Source organism: Xiphias gladius, chromosome 24 (assembly GCF_016859285.1).
Source record: "Xiphias gladius isolate SHS-SW01 ecotype Sanya breed wild chromosome 24, ASM1685928v1, whole genome shotgun sequence".
Lineage (NCBI taxonomy): Eukaryota > Metazoa > Chordata > Actinopteri > Istiophoriformes > Xiphiidae > Xiphias > Xiphias gladius.
In genome coordinates this window covers 14,487,430-14,513,653 of record NC_053423.1, presented here as the reverse complement: position 1 = coordinate 14,513,653, position 26,224 = coordinate 14,487,430, and the positions used below count along the sequence as shown (strand labels likewise).

Genomic DNA, 26,224 nt, shown 5'->3' with positions numbered 1-26,224 from the left:
GTTAAACGCTTGACTGGTCGGAATGTGGCTGGGACATAAAAGACCTTTTTAAAGGTTTGGTACTTGCTATGGTTGTGACCAGCTCAGCTCAGATTAAGGTTGGGGTAAAGGTCGGGGGTCAGGAATGTATGTGTTAATCTTACAATAAGTCCTCCTAATAAAAAACCAGTTGTGCGTGTCCCTGTACCACTATGGTGAAAGTATTTTCAATGACCACAGGATGGCAACGTTTCCACTACTAGATAAAACATTGGGGCTGCCGAGGTGTCAAGTCGACAGCTGCTATCGGGAAGGGATGTTTCCGATTGAGCGATTTGTCTAACAAATAAAAGCACAAAAAAAAAATTGCTGGAACTTGTGGAAGCACAAGAGACAAATCATGTTATCATAAGGGAATTATATATACAAAGACTGATGTGTTTTATGATTTGCTTTTTGGTTGCAAATGTTTTGGAATAAGGTCTTTTTCCATGGAAGGTGGTTTGGGTCCACTTGATATTCCGCGAACTAGATGTAAAATAGAAATGGTAGCGGTAGTGAAATTGGCCATTTGATGCTTTTGTTATTCTACTGACCGAGGCCTGTCAGAAAAATAACAATATTACAAATCCATCCAGTGGATTTTGGACAGTTCTCTTTCAAATGTAGTCTCTATTTCCAACAGGAGAAAGTAACTAAGTACATGTACCTTTACTCAAATACTGTACTTAAGTACAATTTATAGGTTGAACGCTACTTGAGTCCTAACATTTTCTGCTCCTTTATACTTCAACGCCACTGCATTTCAGAGGCAAATATTGTACTTTTTACTCCACTACACTTATTTGACACCTTTAGTTACTAGTTACTTTGCAGATGCAGATAAATGATACAAAACATAGTCAACAAATAAATTCTGATTACTGTTATATAGATTAAAATAAGGTTTTATTAATCCAGGGTGAAAATTCACAAGCTACTCAGGAGTATATAAAGTAAAAATTAACCCTCCCCCCTTTTTTTTGGTACTAGCTAGAATATTAAAGTGATGCACACATCAATAATTATATTCACGTGATACAATATATATTATTCTAACATGGCCTTTCTGCAAAATGAATACCAAAATTACTTTTGGTATTTTAAGTATATTTGGATGCTAATATTTTTGTACTTTTACCAAAGTAAAATTTTGAATGCAGGACTTTTTAAAAATTACCATATTTTTACTGTGTACTTCATACACCACAAAAGTATACTTTGTTGTTAATACCTAGTACTTTCACTTTAATACATTTTTTATATGAGTGAATCTTACAGGTAATGGAGTGTTTTTTAACAGTGCTTTTGCAATTTTTAGATATGTAAAGAATAACTCCTCCACCGCTGACTATGTTACTGTATATCTGCCGAAACCTATTGGAGGTTTGTTTTATTGTGAAATGCGAGCATTTGGTACCGGAGTCTGGATGTTTCTGGTTTTCATTGTCCTCTGACTTGACATCAACAGTCAGACTCAGTCGGGGAATGTGCCCTGACTGTCCTGCGAAGTTTCCTGCGGCACACTCTCAACTACGGCTCGCTGAGAAATGGAGACAGCGGTGTACGCTTCTGTGGTGAGGTAAAGGGAAGCCCCGGGGGAATTTACCGGTAAGCGTGTATAAGAATAATCTTTATAGTCAGAAGTAGCCCACGTTTGGTTAATATCGCAGAGATCAGAACTTCCTCCTCTACAGGGCTGACGAAGGGCTAGCCGTTTTTTTTTTAGTTAGTTTTTTTTTTTTTTTAGCTTTGTTAGCTGGTTAATTCTCCGCGTAAAAATTCCAGGATGGCAGAAATCCTCCACAGCAGACGCCGAGTAAAGTTCCGTGGGCGGTAGAGCAAACTCCGATTAGTCACACTTTCGATTGAACTGCCTAGCGAGCGAGCAAACGCCGTAGCTCAGCTCGTCAGTAACTCTTTTAGGCGATTAAAGTTGGTCACTAGCTTCCTGCTAGCCAAATCTGGTTTCACTAGCGAGCAGGCTAACGCTGGTTAGCCAGGTGGGAAGTGTAAACAAAATCTGATTTATGGTGTGCCGAGCGTCAGATGTGTGAAGAAGTATGGTGTCCCCCCGTCCTCTTATTTTAATATTTTCATTACTCCATTTCCTTTAAACCTCCGTGTGTTGGTGGGGTTTCTAGATATACAAATGAGATACAATGTTTTCCTCATTTCGTTAGTTTTTGTTGGCGCTGACGGTTTAGGGCTAAAAAAGACGAATTTATTCTACGTGAAATAGCAGGACCTTGGCACTTGCTCGCTATGAATCACAGGAACAGGTCCATGCAACCAAATTGTTATTTACTCTGCCTTTATAGGTAACGCTTTCCTTTTAAGTCTCCAAATTTAGTATTTAGAAGTAGAAATAAACTTCTTAAAATGGCATATAACGCACTATGATGTGGTTGTAAGCAGACATGAGTGGTTATTAATTCAATTGTCAACATCTGTAAGTCCTCCGGTGGGAAAACAATGACTGGATGCAGGTGACATGTCAGTGAAGACACTGCTGCTATAATATATATCTTCATAGGAGAGGTTATAATTGTTGACAAATCCCGTGCATGAATAAACACTTAAAATGTCCTTTATAGCTGCTTTACAACTACATTATAGTGTTTTATAAGCCACTTATTAAATGTTTATATATTGCTTATAAATGCTAATAGGGGGACTTGAAATGGGGTAAATTGTTACCCCTTTATGTTAGAAATATTAAAATTAGGCAATTTGTACAGAGTAGTGTAACATTAGAGCAGAGGGTGGCTTGTATCTTTTACTGTTACTGTTGGTTGCACTTTACAAAGTCAGAATTACAGTATTATCTTTTTTAAAAACTTTTTAGTATATGTTAAATAGACTCAACAGTGACCTTATACTAGTACAGCCATTGTATAGGTCATTTGATATTCTATTTTTGGCGTTTAATTATTACTGGTTCAACATTTTAAAAGTAATTGATCTCCATGTAACGTTAAAGTTAATTTTATGTCTGAGTGTGACTGTGATTTGTCCTGTTACTAAACATAGGTATGGTTTAGTGAATGGAAATACTCACCGACAATGTTTTTCTGTCATCACTTTATAGCATAGTCAACAATGTTTCACTGAATAGATAACATATCGACTGCTGGCCACAGTGTTTCCGTATTTGCCGTGTGACTTTTATGGCATGCATGCTAAATTAACCCAAGCCATCCTCACCGGAGCATTCTGTCAGTGAGTCACAGCGCTTTGCTTTCTCCTAATGACCTTTTACTGTTTAACTTTACCAACCTCAGCCTCTCACTTGCTGAATGCAGCTAAAATGAAACTTCATGCTCACGTGTTTGGTGAAATTTTGGGACTCATGTACTTGAAGTGCCATAGTCCAGTTCTTCATTAATGATATTTCTCACCACCTTGCCAAATGACATGTTTTTGTTTTCTAGCAACAGACAGTGCATTTTCAAACAATGTATCACACCTAGGTTTATATGCAAATATTAACATGTAAGGTCATTTTTAGGCATTTTCCATTGATTTATACAATTTAAGCCCAGCATTATTTTTTATTTAAACCCATAGTTTTGCATTTTACACAAAAAAATCCTTTTGCATTTTCAATTTTCTAGTGAGTAACCTCTTATGAAGGAAGCTCCACTATCACCCCCAGCACATCACTGATGTGTTAAAAATCTAAACTTGAGCAAAAATTCCCCAGTCTGAACTAGTTTAAGATTAACTGACCTAAATTCGGTGACCACTTGTGCAGGGGACATTATGTTCACACTTTATGTTGTAAAATATTTTCCATTTACCCGTCCACAGTGTCTGCTACGTTCTCTTTTGAGAAAAAAAAATTCAGTATTCAAATGGGAGAGATTCATGTTTTTTGCTTGTTGTGCCTATGAAAGAGCCCCCTTTCCATGCATATACCAGCAGATATGCTCTTTTGTCATCTTTATGGAGGGAGAAGTGCTTTACAGTCTAACCAATCTAAACCTTTTATTTTAAGATTTATGTGTATAATCCAGTATCCATCACCCCTCTATCATTGGTGTGACTGTGACACTGATAGACAGACAGTCAGACAGTTGTCTGTGACACAGACTCACAAGACCCATGTGTTGTGAATTGAAGCAAACATTTGCTTTTTTGCAATAATGTCTCCTATCTACAAGCAAAGCATAATTATCTAGACTTTGGCTTGATGAATGAGCTAGCAAACATTTGTGCACCAGGGACAGATAGCAAACACTTTTACATCATTTGTAAAAAGGGATTCATTTTCTAGTTACAATTGTTCTTTAGACTTTGTGGGTTTCTGTTACAAGTTACCAGTAAGAAGAAGAATTATCACAGTTTGTGGTTATCTTGAAATTTGTGTTAATCTATTGGTAAATATGAACAGCTGGGCTTCAAAGGAAGCTGTGATACATGATGTGAGTTTGTAAATAAGGTCAAACGGCTCTGTCATTGTACTCACAGGTTTCTCACACATCTCTTCAAACTTTCTATCTAAATTAATTTAAAGGCAGTCAAATCAGTACATCCATGGCTTTGATTAAGCTGTGAGCCCCAGCACTGCTGGTGAATTGTGAGTAGCTATTTGCGTCTCTTTCCTCCTTCATTGTAGCACAGAGTGGAACAGGGCTGTCACCCCCATTACACCACCCATCTGCTTCCTGCTACCCCGCTGTTTGGGTTAAAAGCCTTTAGCAGAAAAGACAGACAACAAGGAGATTGTCATGGTATGCAGTGACTGGGAGATGCATGATGTAGAGGGTTAATGGAGTGAATTCACCTAGTACCACTCATTCGGTACCTATGAGAAATTTAATTTAATCCGTCATTTGGTTTCAGTGCTGGTGGTGCTGAGTTACGACAAAAAAAAAAATTCATCACAATTTGCATTCTGGGTAATTATCTTCATAATAAAGCACCACATAAGCCCCCTTTTTTATGTAGGACTTTGGCTATGTAGGTTTGCAGCAGGCAGACATTATTCCGCATGATGTAACTGTTAACCTGCGGGGTTTAGGCATGGACAGGTAGCCCCAATCTGAATCTGTATTGAGGGTGGACCACAAATGGAATGTCTGAATGTGGGACCAAATCCTCTGAGGAGCACCTCAGCCTCACGGTTTTTGTCGGGTCATTCGGTACAAGGCGAGGTTGAGAAGAAGTCAGAGCAGTCATTGCCTAAGATGCTCCAGCTGCCACGGAGGGTGCCTCTGGGTTTGGCCAGGAAAATTTTCATCTTGTTAAAGCCTCTCTCTAGAAAAAAGCATGAGCTTCTTGGTGGTAAGGGCCCGTAGCTGAACATGTGGCTCCTATTGTGGCTCAAGCCTCAGATATCCAAAAATAACAATTTAAATGTAATTGTGTGAGCCGTTAGGTCCAATATGTGTTGGAGTTATTGAGTCTTAGCAAGATTTTACACACTAATGAATGCAAATACTTTACCGCTTGCTACTGTGGTTCCGAAAATAGGAAGTGCATGCAGAAGTGGGAGAAAATCGTTGCTAAGAAATAAAGCTGGTTTGAAATTAGTGGGCAGCAAGGTTTTGACTCATAGAATAAATCCATGATGTGGTTCTTCTACTTTATTGTCCTTGTCAATACCCCACTGTGCAGCATAGATGGCCCTCTACGTAATACACAATTGGCATCTCCTCTTGCTCTCCCACGTTCAAGCACAAGTCAGAAAGGCTTATTTCTTTATTTGCTGTCTCCATGGTGCCGAATAGAGAAAATGCAAAGTAATAAAACCATATGTCCAATTTTTTTTTGGCATGATATACTATTTTTTAGTACTGTAGATAATTCCCCAGTTACAGCCTTAGTTTTACTAACACTGACATTCAAATAATACGGTTGTCTCATCATAATGTACCAGATACAGTGGAAAAGTACCTTCCCCTGTTAGCTGTAAATCTGTTTAGTAAATAGTGCTGAAAAGCAGCCTGAGAGGCATTCACTCCAGTACCTCCTGTCCCCTCTTTCTTTGAACGTCAGACATTATTATTATACTTTGGCTGGTACACTAAATAGATATTCCTTAAGCTACTTGGTTACTTTGATGTCCAGCTGACAGAAAGTTGGCCTACACCTGGGTCTAACAATAACTTTTTTTTCCAATATGAATTTGCTTCAGAGGAATGGTGCTGGAGACAGCAGTTAACAGTTTAATACAGCTGAGGTATTTGCTGTCAATGTGCCAGGTAAACAAAGTTATGCAAACAAAACAAAACAAAAAAAGTTTCTCTATAGTTTGTTGTCCAGTCTCTGGGCTGCTCCTTTGTCCAGAGTCGTAATACTTGAATGCATTGTCAGGATCAGGAAGTCTCTCTTCCAGCTGGAATGTCACCGGAAATTAGCGTACGTGATGAACACTTTGTAGAAGAACGCTTTGACCTACCCATTTTCAGTCATGGAAGCTGGTCATTTTATGTGTGATTTCTTTGAAGGTAGGCATTTTTATCAAATGTGCAAAATGGCATCTTTACCTAAATTTGGCCTTAGGCATTGAGAAATAGCCGGGCAGCCAAACTCAAATACACACCATTTTAAATCGGTATTGTCACTCTAGAATTAAAGTTGACAGTGGGATTGGGATGGTGATCAGATGTCGGGCACCTCCAGAAACTGTTGCATCATCATGAATGTGATGGACTAGATGTTGGGGAACTACAGCTGTGTCAAAAATAGGAGATGTATAATAGAAAAGAGCCAAAGTCCAAGTCAACATACAGGAAATGCCAGAGCCAGAGTGACAGTGGTCTGTTTAAGCTACATGATTGTGCTGACTTTTGTCCTTGATCCAGGCCCATGAAATAAATGTGTTTTGATATAGTTGAATTATTACATAGTTTGATGGGTGTGATACATAGTTGGGAAGTGAGAGTTCAGTCCTACACTCCTGCACACTGAAAAGTAATGTCAAATTAAGTCATCATGACTGTTGTGACCATTGTGCAGTGTGTTGTCAACTTTAGATAACATCAGTTGGTATCTTGATATACTGCACTGACGCTGCTGCACAAAAGGGCAGTTGTCATCTGTCCGACATGTTTCTTACTGCGAAGGGGCTCAAAAAAAGAAGTGACGATTTTGTTTTTTTTATTCTCCTTAAAATGTCAGAGTGGATGGTCATTTTTATACACAGCTGTTAATCCAACATCCAAAATAGAGTTTGACCAAAAAATTGACCAGGCCAATATATCGGCCGTTGTTTGCTTATCACGTATATGTATAGATCGGCATACATGTTGGCCGATGATTAACAAGAAATTGCTGTACCAAACTGCCAGGGAAATGTTTAAGGTAATTCAGAAAAAATACCTCCATTACATAGTTTGCCTACCAGGGAGCACTGCAAATTTTATTTTTTAACTGTAAAATACCCCGCTAAGTATAAATCTTTCTCACAGTTCTTTAATAGCAAAATTTCAAGGGGAAATGTTTCTAAGTGTTATATTCTGTTAACACTTCATATTGGCCAGTGTATCATTATCAAATTTTATTACGTCCCAGGTATCAAATTTGGCCTCAAAAATCCAGTATCAGTCAGGCTATAACCAAAGGCAAGAAATTGTGCTCACATTGACTCAGCGCCAGAGACAAACTCATATTAACCAACTGTCACTTCCCCTTTTTATATGCAACATAATGTACCAGGGTTATGCAAGTAACGTAACATTTCAATCTGGTAGACGTAACAACATGAACAACTGAGCAGTTGCTAACACTGGTTTTAACCCTCATTTTACTTTGAAATTACACCTAGTATTGTGTTCCAAATGCAATATTTTACACACACACACACACACACACACACACACACACACACACACACACACACACTCTGGGAGATGAAGCATCTCAATATGGTGCTCGTGGCTCAAGGAGATGGTACATTTTCAGGTCAGCATAAGGTCATGTATTTGTTACTGAATAGGTCCAGAAAAGGAATTGCATCTGAAGCTAAAATCTTAATGTGAATATTCGGGGAAAGGATGTTTCTTTGGGAGAGGGCCATGTTCTGTTTATAGCTTCTTAATAGTCCCAAAAATTACAAATGGTACTATTGAAACTGGGTTGTGCAGTCACAGACCTGTAACATAAAATGTTCCATCACAGTGTGGTTATGCACCTAATTGTCTCTTTGCATAATTGCAGTCAGTGGAAACCTGGATTTATTTTGTTTATTGCCATGCAGGAGTCAGCCTGTTATTGCTGCTCTATTGCTACTCCTCGGTCTGCAGGGCAATACATGTTAAAACCATTACAGTTATAGCCCCAAGTAACACATTTTCTTTCTATTTTTTTTCCCTGTCCATCTTGACACATAGACAATAGTGTGACCTCCAAATAAACCTTAACTCAGTAACCTTGAACTGACCTGTCTCTCCAGTAGAAAACAACTGGTTTAAATCATATTACAATAGTAATCATAATATAGCATCAGCTGGTGCAAACTCTCTTTTAAGAGTTGACGGAAGGTTGAAACCATTTATTTTGCCGAAGTAGACTTCCTGCCCTCGGGTTGTCTCAGGAACTGGGACACCATCCCAGTGTGTGAGCCACGGTTGCATGTGATTGCCCCATAGAACTTGAATAGATACATTTGCACATACATACACATGCACACACACACACACACACACACACACACACACACACACTGGCCGCAGTCACATGGAAAGTCCCACTCACTCTCAGTACAGTGCCGCGGGAGGCTTTTCCAGTTTAATTACACCTCACAAGTGTAATTTCACATTGACTTGTGGGTTGCTTGAAATTGTTCCTCTGTCTCGTTAAAATTTCCTCCTGCACACATGATTTGGTGGGTTGACCCAGTACATTATCAGGCTTTTTTATGATGTGGAATTATAGTGTTAGGACATCACTTAAGCCAGTACCATATAAGCCTCCCTGTGGAGCTACAAAGTTATCTTCATACCTAACCAATGAAAAGCATCTTCTGCTTTTGTTGGGCCATTACACAGGTCAGAGCCAGGATACTCAAGTCTGGCTCTTGAAATTCTTCCATAAAGCCTTCAGTAGTGGCTGTTAAAAGATCATTCTACTTGACTGAATTGAGTATTTCATTTTGTATTTTGTAAGTATGCAGATGTTAACTGACAAAGTGAAGCTCCTAGTTCACAAAGTTTTACAGATTTACTCTGCACTGTTTTACAGGCTCATCGTCTCCAAAATGAGCACTGTCTGTTGAGTGGCGACAGTAGGTGCTTTCCCACCAAAAGATCCAGGAACATTAATTTCCCTTGAACTAATGTCCAGTCATTTTCCCAGGGGTAAACATTATTCCAGCACATGGTGATTTGTGTTTCCACAGCAGGGCCAAAGCCCTGGGAATATTAAGCAAATTAGTTGGCTGAGATATCAAAAGTGCAAAAGCCGCCTTGCAAAGCCTGGACTTTGTCGGTCCATCGGTCGTAAAATCTCTTGGGCTGCTCCAGATTGATTATTGTTGGCAACAAACTACAAGCAAAACAACATGTTTGCAGTTGTGGTTTTTTAAAATTATTGGGTGTATAACAGCGCGGAGAGAAAAACTCCAACGTATGTTAACAATCACTTGACATTCAGTGCTGCGAGCCCCACCCTGAAGCTTCCTTCAGAGAGTACTACCCCCCAGGATAGCAGGGACTGTTTTTAGGGTAGAACTATCCCCAGGAACTTGATTTAGAACCCGGTTCCTCTTGTGGAAACGCAGGCAGGGGAACTGAGTTCTTCAAAATGTTCCTGCTCCCCAGGGAAAGTCCCAGTTCACCTATCGTGTCTTCATTGCTCCATGACAGAGGGCCAGCAAACTGTCGGATGTGTCATCTTGCATCACATCACATCATTTCGTGTCACCTTTTCCACTGTTGGTCTATCGTTGCTTAAATTTCAGATGTGCTGGCTTTGGTTTTCAAGTGTGACTTTTAAACTGTCAGAGCCACCGCTTAAAACACACTATTCTTTACAGCTTGGCTTCAGTGCTGATGGCTTGAGGAGATGCAGTTATGGTTTTTTTTCTCATTTATCTTTAGTTCACAATTTACTATATAGGTTAGCATAACATTAAATATATGGTGTAGTCAGCTAAATATGGCTGCTTGGTAACATCTAGTCCTTTTTACTCCATGTTTGTATTTAGTTTTTTTTCTCACCAAATTCTATTTTGAGTGATACTTTTAAATTCCTGTTAGATAATTGATATGATACCTCAGAGATACTTTATTGAGTCTTCCATTTATAGCGGAGTTTGGCTGACCTTCTACTTCTAGCTTCCTCCCATCTAAGACGTCTTCTTGTAAGCATGTTTCATCTGTCATTCAAACTGCAGCTATGAAAAACCAGCGACTGCACTAATTGAAGTGTTGTTTTCAATTCCAAATAGCCTTGCTATCACCTTGATATCACATTAGTCACAGTGTTGGTACTTTCAATGACACCTTCAAAGAGGTAACAGGACTGATGTTCACACTGCCCATGTTTTAAATTACTCTGGTTGTTGTACATCAAGGTAAGTGGCATAAACCTAAAGTTAACACTCAAGGGGGAAGACTTAAACTCAAAAATAAAGGTTGATGATTAATACAGTTAGCGTTTGTCGGTTATGAAAAGATACAGGGCATTTAGTGATTTAATAAGAATTTTCAAAGCAAATTCAGGGACACTGGTTAAAAAAACAGAAATGGTTTAGTAGGTCAAGGGAAACAATCTTGAAAAACATAATAACATAAACAAACACGAGTGTGAGGGAACATATGGCCTGCGGGCCACATATGCACATCAAGTGACCGCTTGTGATAAGATTGTGGGGATTGTGGGTTTTTTTCTGTTTAGCAGTGGACTAAACAGAAAAAAAAAAAATGTGTGCTTGTACATACAGTTGGACAAGAGGGTTGAAGTGGCAGTTTGGTACCTCGGCTTTGAATCTTTTTCTGAGTTGTTTGGCATGGGTAATTCAACTGTGTTTTGGAACTCTGAGAATGAATACGTTCACAATAAACAGCGGTTGGAGGCTGGACACACATCTCGGACCCTTTTTTTAGAGTTGTACACTTGTGATCAAATCACCCAAGATATATTTCAGTGGTAGTTATTAATGTAGAATTTAATTCAACTTATAATTTTTGGTTGATGTAGAGGAGGAAGGACAGTTGGCATCTAAACACATGCAGTCAATGCACCAGACTGAATCTGGCTTCTGGCTGTGCAGCTAAAAGCCCCCTTTTTTAAATTTTTAAATTTATTTTTATTTTTATTTTTTTAAATAATTCTCCTCTAACACTGAAATAGATGTAGTAAAAGTTAAGTAAATTATGAGACTGAGCGTTTGTGCTTTGCAGGATTGCTGCCCCAGTTGAGATTTGCAGTTGTCTTGTTAATTAGTCACCTTTTGGCTCCCGCTGGAATTTTCCTGAAATTAGTCCCTAATGACAAACACACACACGAACACAAGCTTGGAGCACACAGAAGCAGAGGGAAATCCTTCTTTGTCCTACATGTTGTTTTTTTGGTGTTATGCTTGAGGGTTTAGGAAGATAAATCTACAGCTTTAGTTTTGAGGACATATGACGACCAGTGAAGGCAAGATCTCACGGTATCATACAAATATGGAAAGTTGTTCAGATTCCTGTGGTTTCAAGTTAAACGAAAGACGGATGCAATCTCTGAACCCAGACATAATTTGTTGTTCTTTGGAAGAGTCGGAACACTGTTGAAATGGAATAATAAACCAACAGGGTAAATTGTGTCTGTACTTCATGGTCAAAATGACAGTATGCCCGAAGGAGAAGCAAGTGTTTTTTAATAACCTTAAGCTCAGCTGCAGTGCCTCGTGCTGATGTCAGTCTTTTGTCTTCAGCGCTGTGTTCTGTCTTCCAAAATGAGAGATGAGCAGGACAAATTTGAGGATTAAAATACGCACTGTCTCTTCATTTGAGCTGGGAACCCGTTGTATAATTTAAAGTCGTATCATAACTGGATTTGGCCATTGACAGTAAAGATACATTGTGTGTTTTGGGCTGGTCTATTGTTGGAGTTGTTAAAAGGATGATGCAATTTTTTTCACACTCTGTTAGGATTGTTTCAAATAAAATTAAAGACATATACAGCCGTTGTCTTATTGGCTATTGAGACCAGCTATTAATTATGCTGATAGGTCAACCTAATTAAATACACATATACATGGTACATTGTTTTGGCAGCAGCACAGCATCGGACACCGCTGTTCAAATCTGGGGTTGTGTCCCTTGCTGAAATGCAAACAGGGAGACATTAGAAGTCATTTTATTTGGCTTCTTCCATCTGTTGGTCACTTAAGGAATCAGTTCAGAGCAGAGATGTTTATCCAAAACACGTAAATTCATTTGCTGGGTTGGGATCTGTGAACTCAATGGCAGCCTGCATAGCACCAAACCCACAACCCCCTTTTTTTTCCTTTTTTTTTTAAAGCAGGAAATTTGCTACTCATTACCCAAAAGTCTCTGGTAGGTCTTTTGTGTTGATGGATGTCAGCAGGACAGAATCATGAGAATCTACAAGTACACTTAAACACTGCCCTTACAGATGATGAGTGTTCCTTGAGTTGTTCACATTGTGTAAAATATGAACATGTGGAAGTACTTGAGGCAAGGTGCGGCTGCTCTAGAGGCACACTGACACAGCTGTGGCCACATCTGAAATCCATCCTGGAAAAACACAGGATTTTGTCTTGTTTTGCCTACACTTGACTAACACACACCTTAGGGAAAGCCTGCAGTCCTTTATGTAAGCAGACTAACATGCACATGCACACATACACACACACACACACACACAAACAGAAACAGAAGGCTGGCCTGAAAAAAAAGCCTGCAGTCTGCCAGAAAATGTCTAATTATCAAAGGGATGGTCTTGCCATACACAGAGACCAGTGAAACACCGCGTTGATTAGATTTTGTCAGATCTTTACAGTCATGTCTCCAGTTGATTGGTTGTTGTGCATCCTGGAGAATACACCAATGCATTTTACTTCCCAATGCTTCTGTTTTTGTAGCAGTACATTAAAAGTTAATGCATTCATCTGTGGTGCAGTACCTTATTTTTTTTATTTTTTTTCTTTTTCTCTCAGATTAGTGTCCTACATCTGAGCATCTACATCTCAGCCTCAACAGAACTCCATCATCACTGTGATTCAAACCCAGGACAGACCATACCACTGACTTCAAGTCCTCCTATACCAGATTAAAGCCACTATGACCTAGCTAACAGCAGCCCAGCTCCCTTCCCTGACCACCCCAGTCCCCTAAAGCCCATTCCCTCTATCCATCTTCCTCCCCCTCGTCGCCCCTCATCTCCTCTCCTGATGTGGTGATTTCTGGTCTTAGCACCTTCTGGCGTGATGAGCAGCCTACACCAGCAACATCATGGCAGCACAGGCTCGGAGCGAGATCTTCACTCTGCAGCCTCCTCTGTCAGCCTCCCTTCGGTCAGAAAGACCCCCAAGAAGCGGCGTCTGTCCCTCCACTCGCTCTTCAGTCGACGGCGCCGGGCTGACCGCGACCCCAAGCGCAAGTCCAGGCCTCTGCAGGCTGGAGCTGGAGTGGAAGGCATTGTCAGCACCGAAATCGTGCAATCAGAGACTTTTCATGATAAAACTTCTGCCCAGTCAGCACCGGGTGTAACATCAGCTTCATTAGTGTCAGGGTCCTCATCAGAGCTGCTGGAGTGCCCTCTGTGCCTACTACGCCATGCACGTGAGCGCTTCCCAGAAATCATGACCTGTCACCATCGCTCATGTGCAGACTGCCTGCGGCAGTATCTGCGCATTGAGATCTCAGAGTCTCGTGTCAACATCAGCTGCCCAGAGTGTTCAGAGCGCTTCAATCCCCATGACATCCGCATGATCCTGGGAGACCGAGCCCTCATGGAGAAGTATGAGGAGTTCATGCTGAGGAGATGGCTGGTGGCTGAACCTGACTGCCGCTGGTGTCCTGCCCCGGACTGTGGGTAAGAAACATAGCTAAGGGATTACATGAAAAAATCAGTGAATAACATATTAGGAAGACCTGCTCTTTACATAAAAAATGACTCTCCAGGTGAATCAAGGTGAAAGCTGTTTTTGTTTTTGTTCAGTCTTCAGATATGAGGGTGACATGATGCTTTATAAAGGCTTTTAGTCTGCAGTCAAATAACAGCAAGCAACAAAGCAGACAACAATGTATTGAATCTATTTCAGACAGTTTGCCATAAATGTTTCACGTCTGTGAGATTATTTCCAAATAGACTAAAATTTATAGCATTTCCGAATCTCTCTTTCAGTTACCTAAGATGTGCGTGATGTTCTTGACTTCTGATATAACCAACACTCGAGTCCCAAAATAACAGTAAGCAGCTACATCAAGGAAACTCAAAGGCTGTAATCTGGCCTTTTGAAGTTCACCCCAGGTTCTGCGTTGATGCCCAAGTTATAAATAACTCGCAGCAGTAATAGACCTGTTTATTCTGTCAGCCTAATGAGTCAGCAAAAAAAGATGTGAGCAGCAAGTGAATAATTACGCCTGTTGTCGTTAGCCTGTATCTGTCATTTTTCTAAGCACATAGGTCATAGGCTGAAGACGGATTTAAATATACACATCCTTAAATACAGGAGCATATATAACATATAATATTAGAACTAAATATAAATAAAAAAGATTTATGTTAAGCTGCTGCAAGTATTTTTGTTGTGTATATGCTTAAGTCAGTTTAAGTTTATTTTTGTTGCCCTTCATCGAACATACTAACGTACAGAAACTCAAAGTCTACTTAGATATTAAATAAAAAAATTTGCAATAAAAATTGTGTGAGTTTTGAATAAAGCTGGGAGGGATTTGCCTCCATTTTATTTACTGCAAAGCACTTTCTAAACAAAGTTACAAAGTGCTTTACAGTTAAACAGAGTAAACATTATGTTTACATTATGTTATAAATGAGACTATTAGAGTAGAAAAAATAAAGAGAACCACACATAATAAAACAGTAAAACAATGAAGAACATAAGAAAGTAAGAAAAAAACGATTGAATCTCACTATTTGTCGATGTAAATTATTAGCTTGAGGTCAGATGAGGTTCTGCAAAACTTCCTTTAGCCACCTGCCAAAAAAAAAGTTATTGATTCTCTGTTGTTTCTATCAGTTAGAAATTATTTTTCTGGTTTCCCTCTTTCACATGGAGGTGCCAGTGTAGGTGAGGGTCGGGTCAGGGTCTTGGAGCTGGTGAAGATTCAACAGTTTGCTCACAGCGGCCTGAACTGAGGCTTACGTTACGCTTGCCCTGCTCACTAGGTCACCCTGCTCGACATGCTGCTCATTGGACCTTTAAGCCACAACTTCCACTGTGCACACGGTGTACTCTTACCGCCCGTCTATACCTGCAGCAGTTTATTGTGTATTTTTCGCCACATGAGCTGGCTTGACTGTTTTTAAGAACACTATTTATGTATTCATAGAGTTTTGGTTCAGTAGCCCACATTCCCTCCATTCAGTTTTCTCCATCAGTTTAGTTTTGAGTGATTGCTGGATTCAGTAATGGTTTTAGCCTTCACTCTCTCAAGGCTTTGTTTCATCAACACTGCAGACCCTGTCTGTTAGAATAATGGCTCTTTCATGAGCTTGTTTCAGCTCTTCTTGCTTTATTCCTCGAAACAGTTCAGCTCTGGCTTACGGCCACACTCTCCACTGGTTAGCGCTCTTGCTGTTGATTGTTGTGTCATTGCACTTGCGAGTTACTGGGCTTTGTTGTTCAGCTCAGCAGTTAGGGTTGTCAACTCCAAGAACCCTCTGCACGAAGAAACAGATCATTCATCTGGGTAGAGTTATGACTTTGCAGCGGTGCTACGTGTAGTTGTTGTGTTTTGGGGTTGGCGTATCTAAACCTATTAAGTTCAGCACTGTTTTTGTACTTGGTGCAAATGAAATTATGTTTCAAAGGTGGACCACTAGTTATCAGTATAAAAATATGAGTCAAAAGTGAACAGTAACGGTGTTGTTACACTGAAATATATGTGGGAAAACACCATATAGTAATAATAGCATAAGGTCCATTTGGAAGCTCTCCCATCCATTTACAACCTTTAAACCATTTGCCATCAGTTTGCTTCACCGAGGTGTTAGTGGAGACTGTCTGGAAACTGTCTAGACTGAATGTTTCTTAGGTATATGTGTCCACACACACACACACACACACACACACACACACACACACACACACACACACACACACACACACACACACACACACAACCCCCCACTGCTGGACTGTCAGATATGTCATTTAGGAGGGTGGGCAGTGTAAAATGCTGATTTCATAACAATGCTACCAGTGCTTTCATTTTTGTTTCCTTCATCTGACACCAGAAACCATGAAAACCACAAAAAATATGAATATTTTATTTTATTTTTAATCAAAGCCTTTTATTCACTTCAGCCTCACTTTTGTTCTTCAATTTTCCTTTTAAATTTGATCTTTTAACTAACTTCCTACCGAGGAAGACCTTTTGTGGTTGAACCCTGTCAAAAGTTTAACTTAAGTATGCAGATTTTTGCTTTAGATATACCTAATCTCCCTGCTCGACTTAAGAGTGACTGAGAAACTTTTGTGGATTTTAAAGCCTTTTTATTTCATAGACTTTTTGCTTCTTTTAAAAATGTATAAGTGAGTTTGGCATTATTTGTTAGGTGTATGTATGAAATGTTGTGTAATGCATGGGCCAAGCCATGCAGGTTTTATTCTCCTTTTATATTATTCGTCCATTTGACAAGCTGAAATAAAGTAATGGTAATTCATGTTTTTTAATATTAATTCAACATGGGTCACTGCTGACCTTTGAAACGTTCTTTTACACAACTACCAGTTTTGTCATAATTTAACTTACTGTTACTTACTTACTGTTACTGGTATCAGCTGACGTTAGCATGTCTATTTGATTAAATGCTCATCTCATTTTAACTAAGATCTTTCCACAGTTAAAAGTTGAGAGTGTGTGTGTGTGAGTCAACAGCCGTGGTGTGTTTTTCAGCTGATGCCATCATTTCTGCTTGCTTGGGTTAAATAATTGTCAGGGAGTTTGTGCTGAGCTGAATAAGCAGCCCTGTCTTTCTGTAGGCTTTGCTCTACAGCACTACATGTATAAATGTAGATTTTTCGGTGGATTTTCCAGTGTCTGAATGGATCAGCTGAAGGCTTCATGCGGACTCTCACGCTGGGCCTTTATGCTTTTGCACAGAGAGGTGTCCCACTATAGAGCCGTTACAGATTGTCCAGTTGACCCGTCAGTCAGTCTGTGTTTTGTTTTTCCTTATTTTCAGTTTCTAATGTTCCCATCATAACCTCGCTATGGGAGGCTGAATGGCTGCAACAGTCTCAGGGTTTAGCTGAGGTTGTCATACATATACTTCAACAAACATATACTTTCAACAAAATAACTGTATTGTCTCACCTTATTCAAACCAGTGGGACACAAGTAGGTGTGTGAGTCCGAAAGCGAGGGGAAACAGTTGCTACCATTTATTTTATTATTTTTTCATTATTAATAAAGCCATTAATTTGAAGCAGTAATTGTGTTGGAATAGAAATGACTGCTGCAATAATGGATTTTTATGGTAGCAGTTTGTCAAGTTGTATTAGATTTGCATGCTAATAACAAAAGAGCTGTTGAAAATACCCTCTGTCCTGCTGTGCGGTTCACAGTAATAGCTTTTAAATCTGCCACTGTAATAATTGATGAGGGACACCGTGGTATCATGCAATCATGCAGAACTGATTGGGCCAGTATTGATTTACTATAACAGAGCTCATTAGTGGAATCATCATGGAAAGTCAGCTAATTCCCTGTGTTTATGTAACAAACACACATTCCTGAAGACATAAATAGCACCAGTGTATACTGTGAAATTTTGTATTTAAACACACTATATATTGTCCCTCAGTTTTACCCACCCAATTTTATTCTTCTGCGCTATTCCTGTACTTGCCGTTTCAGCCCTGCTGACGCCTAGTGTTGTCCTGAACTACTACACCCATGCTTTCTTACTAGCAGCTATTTACCACCATATTGTCTGTATTTTTCCTCTCTCAGTTACGCGGTCATTGCGTTTGGCTGCGCCAGCTGCCCAAAGATCACCTGTGGACGTGAGGGCTGCGGGACAGAGTTCTGCTACCACTGCAAACAGCTGTGGCATCCCAACCAGACGTGTGACACGGCGCGGCAACAAAGGGCCCAGAACCTCCGGCTGAGGAGCTTCAGGTCCTCCTCCCTCAGCTACAGCCAAGAGAGTGGAGCTGCAGGTAACATACAAATAAAAGCCTCCATGCAAATGCACACAGACTAACCCAGAAGTTCTTTGGTATTTACACATGGAAAAAATAATCACACAAATATGTACTTTCTGTACACCCATCACCCTTTTTTGCCGCAGATGATTTCACAGTACACAATACTCACTGCACATATGCAATAAAAACACAGTTAAATGCATGTAAAATGCTTCCCCGGCTTACCCTCATTCAACCTCCACTAGGTGATGACATCAAGCCATGTCCTCGTTGTGCTGCCTACATCATAAAGATGAATGATGGGAGCTGTAATCACATGACCTGTGCTGTCTGCGGCTGTGAGTTTTGCTGGCTCTGCATGAAGGAGATCTCTGACCTGCACTATTTAAGGTGAGACGAACGTACAGTTGATTAAAAACTGCTTCTCTGCACAAAGTAGTAAGTACAGTTGTGTTTCCTTCCGGGGGTTTTGTTCTTGCATTGAATTTTACTTTTGTAATTTTTTACTTTTTGAGTGGGAAACTCTATGATTGACTTTGGAAAGAGTAGTTTGATACAATAAGCTAAACTCAGATTCCTCTCAACAGTTTTTTGTTATAACTTAATTAAAAAAAATATATATATATTTTTTTAGTTGCCATTTTTGTTTCATCAACACAATAAGAAAGCTAAATCTTGGTGTGGTTATGTTGTGTATTAATTGCTGATATGTGACAAATGTTTTACTAGTTGTCTGGAAATAGTCACAGTGTCAGTCATTATTGTAATAATAATTCATGCTCTCTCACACACACATTTCCGTCTCAGTTTTCCCTGACAAGTCCTCTCCTTTCACTCCCGTCCCCTCAGTCCGTCAGGCTGCACCTTCTGGGGGAAGAAGCCCTGGAGCAGAAAGAAGAAGATTCTCTGGCAGCTCGGCACATTGGTGGGAGCACCTGTGGGTATCGCCCTAATTGCTGGCATCGCCATTCCCGCAATGATTATTGGCATCCCAGTCTATGTGGGCAGAAAGGTGAGAGCTAGCAGCAGGCAGCTGAAGAACGATGTCTAATAGCAGTAGTCAAAACCAACAGCTTATTCAGACACATGGAAACAAAGAGAGATCAGGAGACGGTGAGCCGAAGGCAGACAGCAGTGGGTGCAGTTGTAGTTCCAGAGATGATCTTGATAACCTGACTAACTGTGGACACAGAGTATAGTACATTTTTGTTTTTTAACTGAAATCCAACACTTCTTTTGTTCTGGGTTTTGCATTTATGCAACAGAAATTAATCTGTTGTGTTAAAATCACAGCGTTCCAGCATCTTAAAAATCCTTCTGTTGCACAGATAAAGAACCTCGTAATCCTGTTTTTCTTGTTTGTAAACTGAAAGTTAGACGAAAGAAAGACAGACCGTTTTGCTGATAGCATGTGCAAGATGAGGGAGGCGGGGTTAAAAATACCTCAGCTGGAAACCAAGAGACGTGAAATCATGGAATCAGACTGGTTGACGTAGTGAAAGTAAATTTAATCCAGGTTGTTAACAGATCATGTGTCAGGTTTTTTTAAAGACACGGACAAAAAGATTTTCTGCGGTTTCAGAGTCACGTCTTCCCATAATGTGATTTAATCTTTTAAAGTAATGAAGATTTATTTCCCTCAGATCCATAACCGCTATGAGGGCAAGGACATCTCCAAACACAAGAGGAACTTGGTAATAGCTGGTGGTGTGACGCTTTCTGTGATCGTGTCGCCTGTGGTTGCTGCAGTCACTGTTGGTAAGAAAGAAGTGTTTTTCTCTTTCTTGTCTTTCCCCCCTTCACCATCTGTTTCTCAACTACATTTAAATTATTTACAAGTTTGTTTTTTTTTTTTTTCTCGGTGGGTCAGTAGTAGAAAGCGAGCACTGTACAAAAACATCATCTGGGGTTTGTAAAGTGGCCCAAAACATTTGTCACGTGCTTATAACTGTTTAAAAAGGGGGATATGCTGGGGAATTTTGTTAGTGTTTGGAAAGGAATATGTTAAATACTGTATGTGCTGTTTACCACTAAACCACAATAAAACTTCCACTGTGTATGTGTGTGGTTACATTGTGTTGTGTAGGCATCGGTGTCCCCATCATGCTGGCTTATGTCTATGGAGTTGTCCCAATCTCTCTTTGTCGGAGCGGTGGCTGTGGAGTGTCTGCTGGCAACGGCAAAGGGGTGCGAATCGAGTTTGATGATGAAAATGACAACATAGGCAGTGGGGCTGCAGCCACGGGTAAGCACCTCTGACTGTCTGATCGATTGACTCGGGAAAATGAAGCATCCTGCATTTCGTAGAAAAACACAGTAAAGCAAGGTCACTTTTTTCCAAAGTGATACAATGGGTCTGCAGAATAGACAACAAGAGGCAAAAAAAGCTTGATACATAATGAAACATATCAGGTAAAAAAGAAAACTATGAACACAGGAATGTAGGTGCACTCAGAATTACCCTAATTTACCTGTTTCATAAACATCTACTCTTCTTTAGACTTGTGTATGTGTTATTATTATACACACCATCCTCTCATAAAGGTCTAACAGAAAACCCCAAAACACTCGCGTTTATTTAGCAACCATGGTACAAGGGGTTTTGGTACGTATGTGTTTGCACTCGCACATTTCCCAACTCTGTTTGGCATGTAGAAGTATACCTGCATCCGTCAGCACTCTCTGTGTGTACATTCAGATTATTCATAGCCCATGAAATGCCAAAACAGTTGACGGGAGATGCAGACAAGTGTTGGAGCCGCGTGACGGTGTGAAATGAGTGGCGCAGTGTCAGTGGTTTCTCCTGTCAACGTGTGTTTGTCACTGTCAAACTGACGGCTGTGCGAGGTCGAGGTCGCCTTGCTTTCCGAGGAGTTGCAGAGGGAAAGGGATTGTACTTCTCACAGCTTCTGTCAACACTGGGAATGATAATCATGACTCCACATGACAGCAGGGACTCTGACCTTTCCAGGAAAACAAAGGTGTGAGACGTGATGGCATTTATTCACACCGTAGAATTAATCAATCGGTTGCTTCAGGATACATTGTAAAGCCTGTAAAAGTCAGTAAAGTCATTGATAAAAGTCAAAAGAATAAACCCAGTTTCTCCTCTGCTCCCTTTCTGCTTTTTCAGCTTTAACCAGCAGTTGGTGTCAGTCACTTTCTTGCCCGACAAAGTTCAAAGCCTCACTGTGCATAAAGTTCATGGGGCTCATCGTCCTTCCCTGTTTCCCCATCTATTCATAGACACAACCTCGGTGGCGGAGACGCGGCTCAACAACCCCAGCCTCGGCGACGGAGCGAGCGTCGGCGGCCTGACGGGCCTGAGTCTCAGTGTCAGCGGGAGCCACATGGAGCGCTGTGGCATGAGCTCCGCTCAGCGGGACAATATGAGTGACAACGCCAGCACCACAGCCCTCGCCGGGACCAGCATCACTGGCAGCCTGTCTGGCAGCTGCTACAACCGGTAATGGACCGGGCCCGATTGTCTCTGCTTTGCTATAAATGTTCATGGTTTCAATTATAGCCAGAAAGCTGTTCTGATTGAATAACAAACATAGGCATGGTCTGGATCAGCACATATGTTACTATGCGACAAGCAAAGAGCGCTTATGTCATGGGGGTGTGTTCATCAATTTGCACATACACAAGCCTATCAATTTGAAAGAGGAGCAGGAGCATGTTAATGATTTTGAGATAATTGTTCAAAGATTTCAATTGATTCAGTTCATGCTGTTGTCTTTGAAAATATCTGCCATCGTGCTCTTTCATACGGGATGAAGCAAAGATGCAGTGACTCATCAAGAGTTTAAATTTGTATGTATTTTGTGTCACTAATTGTTTTTCCCAGGATGGAAGTGCAGGCGGATGTCCAGAAGGAGCGCTGCAGCCTGAGCGGCGAGTCGGCCACTGTCAGCCTCGGGACAATCAGTGACAACGCGAGCACAAAAGCCATGGCAGGATCCATCCTCAGTGCCTACATGCCCCTGGAAAGGTCAGCAGTCAGAGCATACTTATCTTCCTTGTGGCAGCAGCAAATGTATGAGCTGTTTTCAGAGTTTTAAAAAATTCCCTGTCCCAGTTTTTCTTGTACCTGTGGTCGAATATCATTGCACTGGAGAATGATGCTTGAAGCACATAAAAACAAATTAGATTAATACAACGAGAGAGATAATAATTTAGTATTTGTTCTGTCATTTATGGCATCTGATTATTTTGTATTTAAAAGTTTGAGTATTTTAAGATGCATGTATATGTGTGGTTGCCCAAGATAAAAGGTGCAAAACTGAAGTGATTTGTAGTTGTTCTTTTACCGCTAGTTAAATTTGAGTGATTTTATTTTGGCAGAGACAATAGTCTGGAAGTTCAGGCAGACGTGGAGTCCAAACAGGAGAAGTTGAGACACTGCAGCGCCAGCAGCAGCCTGGATGAAGCCAGCTGTAGCAGTAGCACTGCTGGCCTCAAAGGCGCCAGCGGTGGCACATGCCCGTGCTCGTGCCCCTCCACCTGCTGCTGTGCTCAGCAAGACAGCCACTGCTGCCCCTTGTCTCCCTGGTCAAATGAACCCTCCGCTTCAGGGGGAAGAAGGAGCAAAGGAAAGCTTTGGAAAAGAGCTAGCGGCAGCAGAGGAGAAACAAAAATGAATGAAACACAAGGAGATATGGATGCTCAGCTCCTGGAGCAGCGCAGCACTAACTCCTCTGAGTTTGATTCTCCATCCCTGAGCGGCAGCCTGCCCTCTGTGGCCGACTCGCACTGTAGCCATTTCTCATCAGAGCTCAGCTGCTCAGATCCCGAAACCTCAAGACCAGCTCATTCACCCTGCTCCGCCCCGATGGACCCTCACACTCATCATCCCGCCACCGCCTTCAGTGACGTCACCGTCACACCCATGCCTGAGGTGGAGAATGACCGCCTGGAGCATTATCCATCTCAGAGTAGGCATGCAGCCTTCACCCACCCCCTGCTGTCTGCATCTCCGCCTGCTTCGCCAAAAGAGGGGAGCAGTGAGACGTTTCTATACATCAGTGAGGACAGTGTTGGCGACGTCGCAGACACGGAGCCGGACGAGAGGATGAAAGAGACCATCAACAACACTGCAGTACAGCCTGTAAGCCCTACGAGGAAGTGCTGTATACAAACAGATATCTAAAGCAACTCTTCGCTTCTGCTGCTGTCGGTTTTGTCACCACTGCTAGCTCATCAGCCTAATCACCCAATTTCACTCCAGAGCGAAGCAGCCGATTCATCTTTGGAAGCTGGTCGTCACGGTTCTGGTTAAATTATATGTATATCTGCTGTGGATGCCGGAATATTATGTGAATGTCAGTCTGTGCAGTTACAGAGAGGGTCGAGGTCTAAGTTGGAGAGAGATTTGTGAACGAAGTAAACAGGAGCAGGGTAAAGTCGAAGCAGATCGTTTGGGCCTGTCATTTGGTGGCAGGACAAGCAGACGTCTGAAGCTGTTGTTGAAGGAGGTAATGCTGAATGTATGTGGACAGGTGTAAAGCAGGTTATCAGTGTGGCGAGATACTACAGAAGGCTGTTCATCCATCCAGCTGTTATGATGATCTGCAAAGTCTGACATTGAATGATTTTCTGAATCCAAACTCAAGCCAGTTTTTAGCCTTTCCTGATGCTCACAAAAAGCAGAGCTGGTAAAGCTGGATAGGAGCAAGTAAAATGTCTGATAGTATCTTCAACAGTAAATACAGCTGCTACTATAGAGCATTACCGAGTGTCCTTCGTCACATCTGCAAAAATCTGGTTTTGTTCAGGTTTCGCATGAATCAGGGAGGGAGTTGTCATCACTGTGGTCCACCACTGTGCCACCACTTCATTCTGTGACTTCTTAATGCTTAGAAAACACCACAGCTAAAGGACTGTAGAACCCTCTGTTGAGCGTCTAAGCGGGACCAGTCCGTAGAGTAGCAGATTTTATTTTTCCATAATCATCTATAACGAAGTGATTATTATTGCTTTCGTTAAAAATTTTGCCCTTTTTTTTTTTTTTTTTTTTTGTGCTATGTGTTTGTTTATTTTTATTTTCCATTTTGGGAAAGTTGGTTTTAATGTTGAAGCCCTGTGTTGGGTCCAAACTTAGTATAATCAGGGGGGACTGTGTTGACAAAGACTCAAACTGTAGCCCTTCTTACTTTTTAAGTTTTGTTGATTTAACCTTACTTTAATTAAGTGTTCACAAGCCCCTGTCTGCAGTGGTAAAAATATATATATTTTTTTGTTTGTGGTTGCACCGGTGCAAATGTAATCAAGTTTTCACGGCAGTTTTTAGTATATCATTGAATCATGAGGTGTATTCAAAAAAGGGAATTTTAAGTTATTCCCTGTAAACTGAATTAGAAAGTTTATCATTTTATCTGTTATAGGGCTTGTTTTAGTAATTACGCGCTAAAACAAGAAGAGCGGATGTGTCCAATCAAGGAAACACATCAACTTTATTTCGAAAGTAAGTTAGTTGTGCAAAGAGGAACTCTTCTTGTGTATTGGAGCACATACATCTGTCAGTGGTTCAGTATTCAGTAGTGAATGTATGGTAATAATGTTTTTGATTCCCCCTAAGTAATATCAAATCAAAATATTATTTTTGATTCAGAGCTTTGGGTGTATTTTAACTATAATATGTTTTAAGGTCTTTTCTTAAATCCTTGCAAATGACTGATACAGATAATTTTATATTTGTTGGACCCACAGTGCCTTTTGGGGAAAAATCCTTTATATAGTTTTTTTTTTTTAAATTTCATTTCCTCATTCTGTATGTCTTCAAATGATAAACATAAAAATCGTAAGAGAATGAATAATGTTTGCCTCATAAAATGCCTGAAATGCACGAAGCCTGATGCTCACCCTCCCTGTAGCTTGTTTAGCCTACCAAAGACTGCTCTCAGGCCACTGCAGTTTAGACACTTGACAGAACTGTTAATGGAGTTTGATGGTACCTAGACGATTTCTTTGAAATCTACTTTAATAGACGATAAGAGTTCAGTCCGTAAAATTGAAAAAAGGCTTCTGTAGACCAGATAAATCATTACAATACAACATTGGATTAAATCTAATTAGGGGGCACTACTTTAAATCTCAAGACCAAAATGTTTGTTTGGGATTAAGGATTAGAAATTTGGAAAATCTTTCCCTAAAGTAGCAGAAATCTTAAAGTTTATGTGCTTTAGGTAGGTTAGTGAGCACGTGTGGGCAATGAAACCCTTCTTATCCAAAGCAATCAGCATCATGAGTATCTGAGTGCAGTGATATTAAGATTACATCTACAGCTGGACCAGATTGCCGTCTCTGCCAGTGAAGCTCAGCACGAGCTGCCTGGGAGTAAAGGACTGGTCATCACCAGAGTAGCTGTGCTGATGACTAAAAGAAAGTTTTGGTGCAACTCAACAGCCTCAGCTGCCAGATATTCCCACATTGTTTACGTTCCTTGTATTGAAAAAAAAGCCTGTTTTAATTCCTGTGAGTTTTATATTATTATTTCAGGACTAGTGCCAGGTCTATTTTTTAACTTGGTCAAAAGCAGTGTATGCTATTTGAAAAAGTTTATATTTCGTAATTATTTGCTTTATAATGTGCATGTAAATGCACATCTTTAAACAATAAAATTCTCAATCAAGCTTTGTTGTCTTTATATTTTGACATAAAAATGATTGTTTTGATTGTCATGCTGTGGTGCAGTCATTCACTCTTCATGCTGCACTGTACAGTTACTGTTGAACTGTAAGACTAGTGAGCAGCTTAACTCAAGCAGCTATGGTTCAAGGAAACGATAACCTTCCTAATCACTAGAGAGAAATGCATAAATTTAACTTTTTAATTTTTACTAAGTTAACAACCACTTTTGTTGGGAGTGTTTCCTTTTGGCTACACGTTCAGTTAAATCCCTGC

The 26,224-nt window shown here is 40.5% G+C and overlaps 1 protein-coding gene across 1 annotated transcript; it reads left to right on the top strand.

The window, feature by feature from the left end:
• The first annotated feature begins 1,494 nt into the window (after positions 1-1,494).
• LOC120786400 (E3 ubiquitin-protein ligase RNF19A-like) lies at positions 1,495-25,921 on the top strand. Its single transcript, XM_040121840.1, has 10 exons — positions 1,495-1,629; positions 13,136-14,013; positions 18,123-18,331; positions 18,565-18,709; positions 19,169-19,331; positions 19,963-20,077; positions 20,406-20,564; positions 21,566-21,785; positions 22,170-22,313; positions 22,667-25,921. Exons 2-10 carry the CDS (start codon positions 13,406-13,408, stop codon positions 23,469-23,471), a joined length of 2,568 nt encoding a protein of 855 aa, XP_039977774.1. The 5' UTR covers positions 1,495-1,629; positions 13,136-13,405; the 3' UTR covers positions 23,472-25,921.
• The last annotated feature ends 303 nt before the right edge of the window (positions 25,922-26,224 follow it).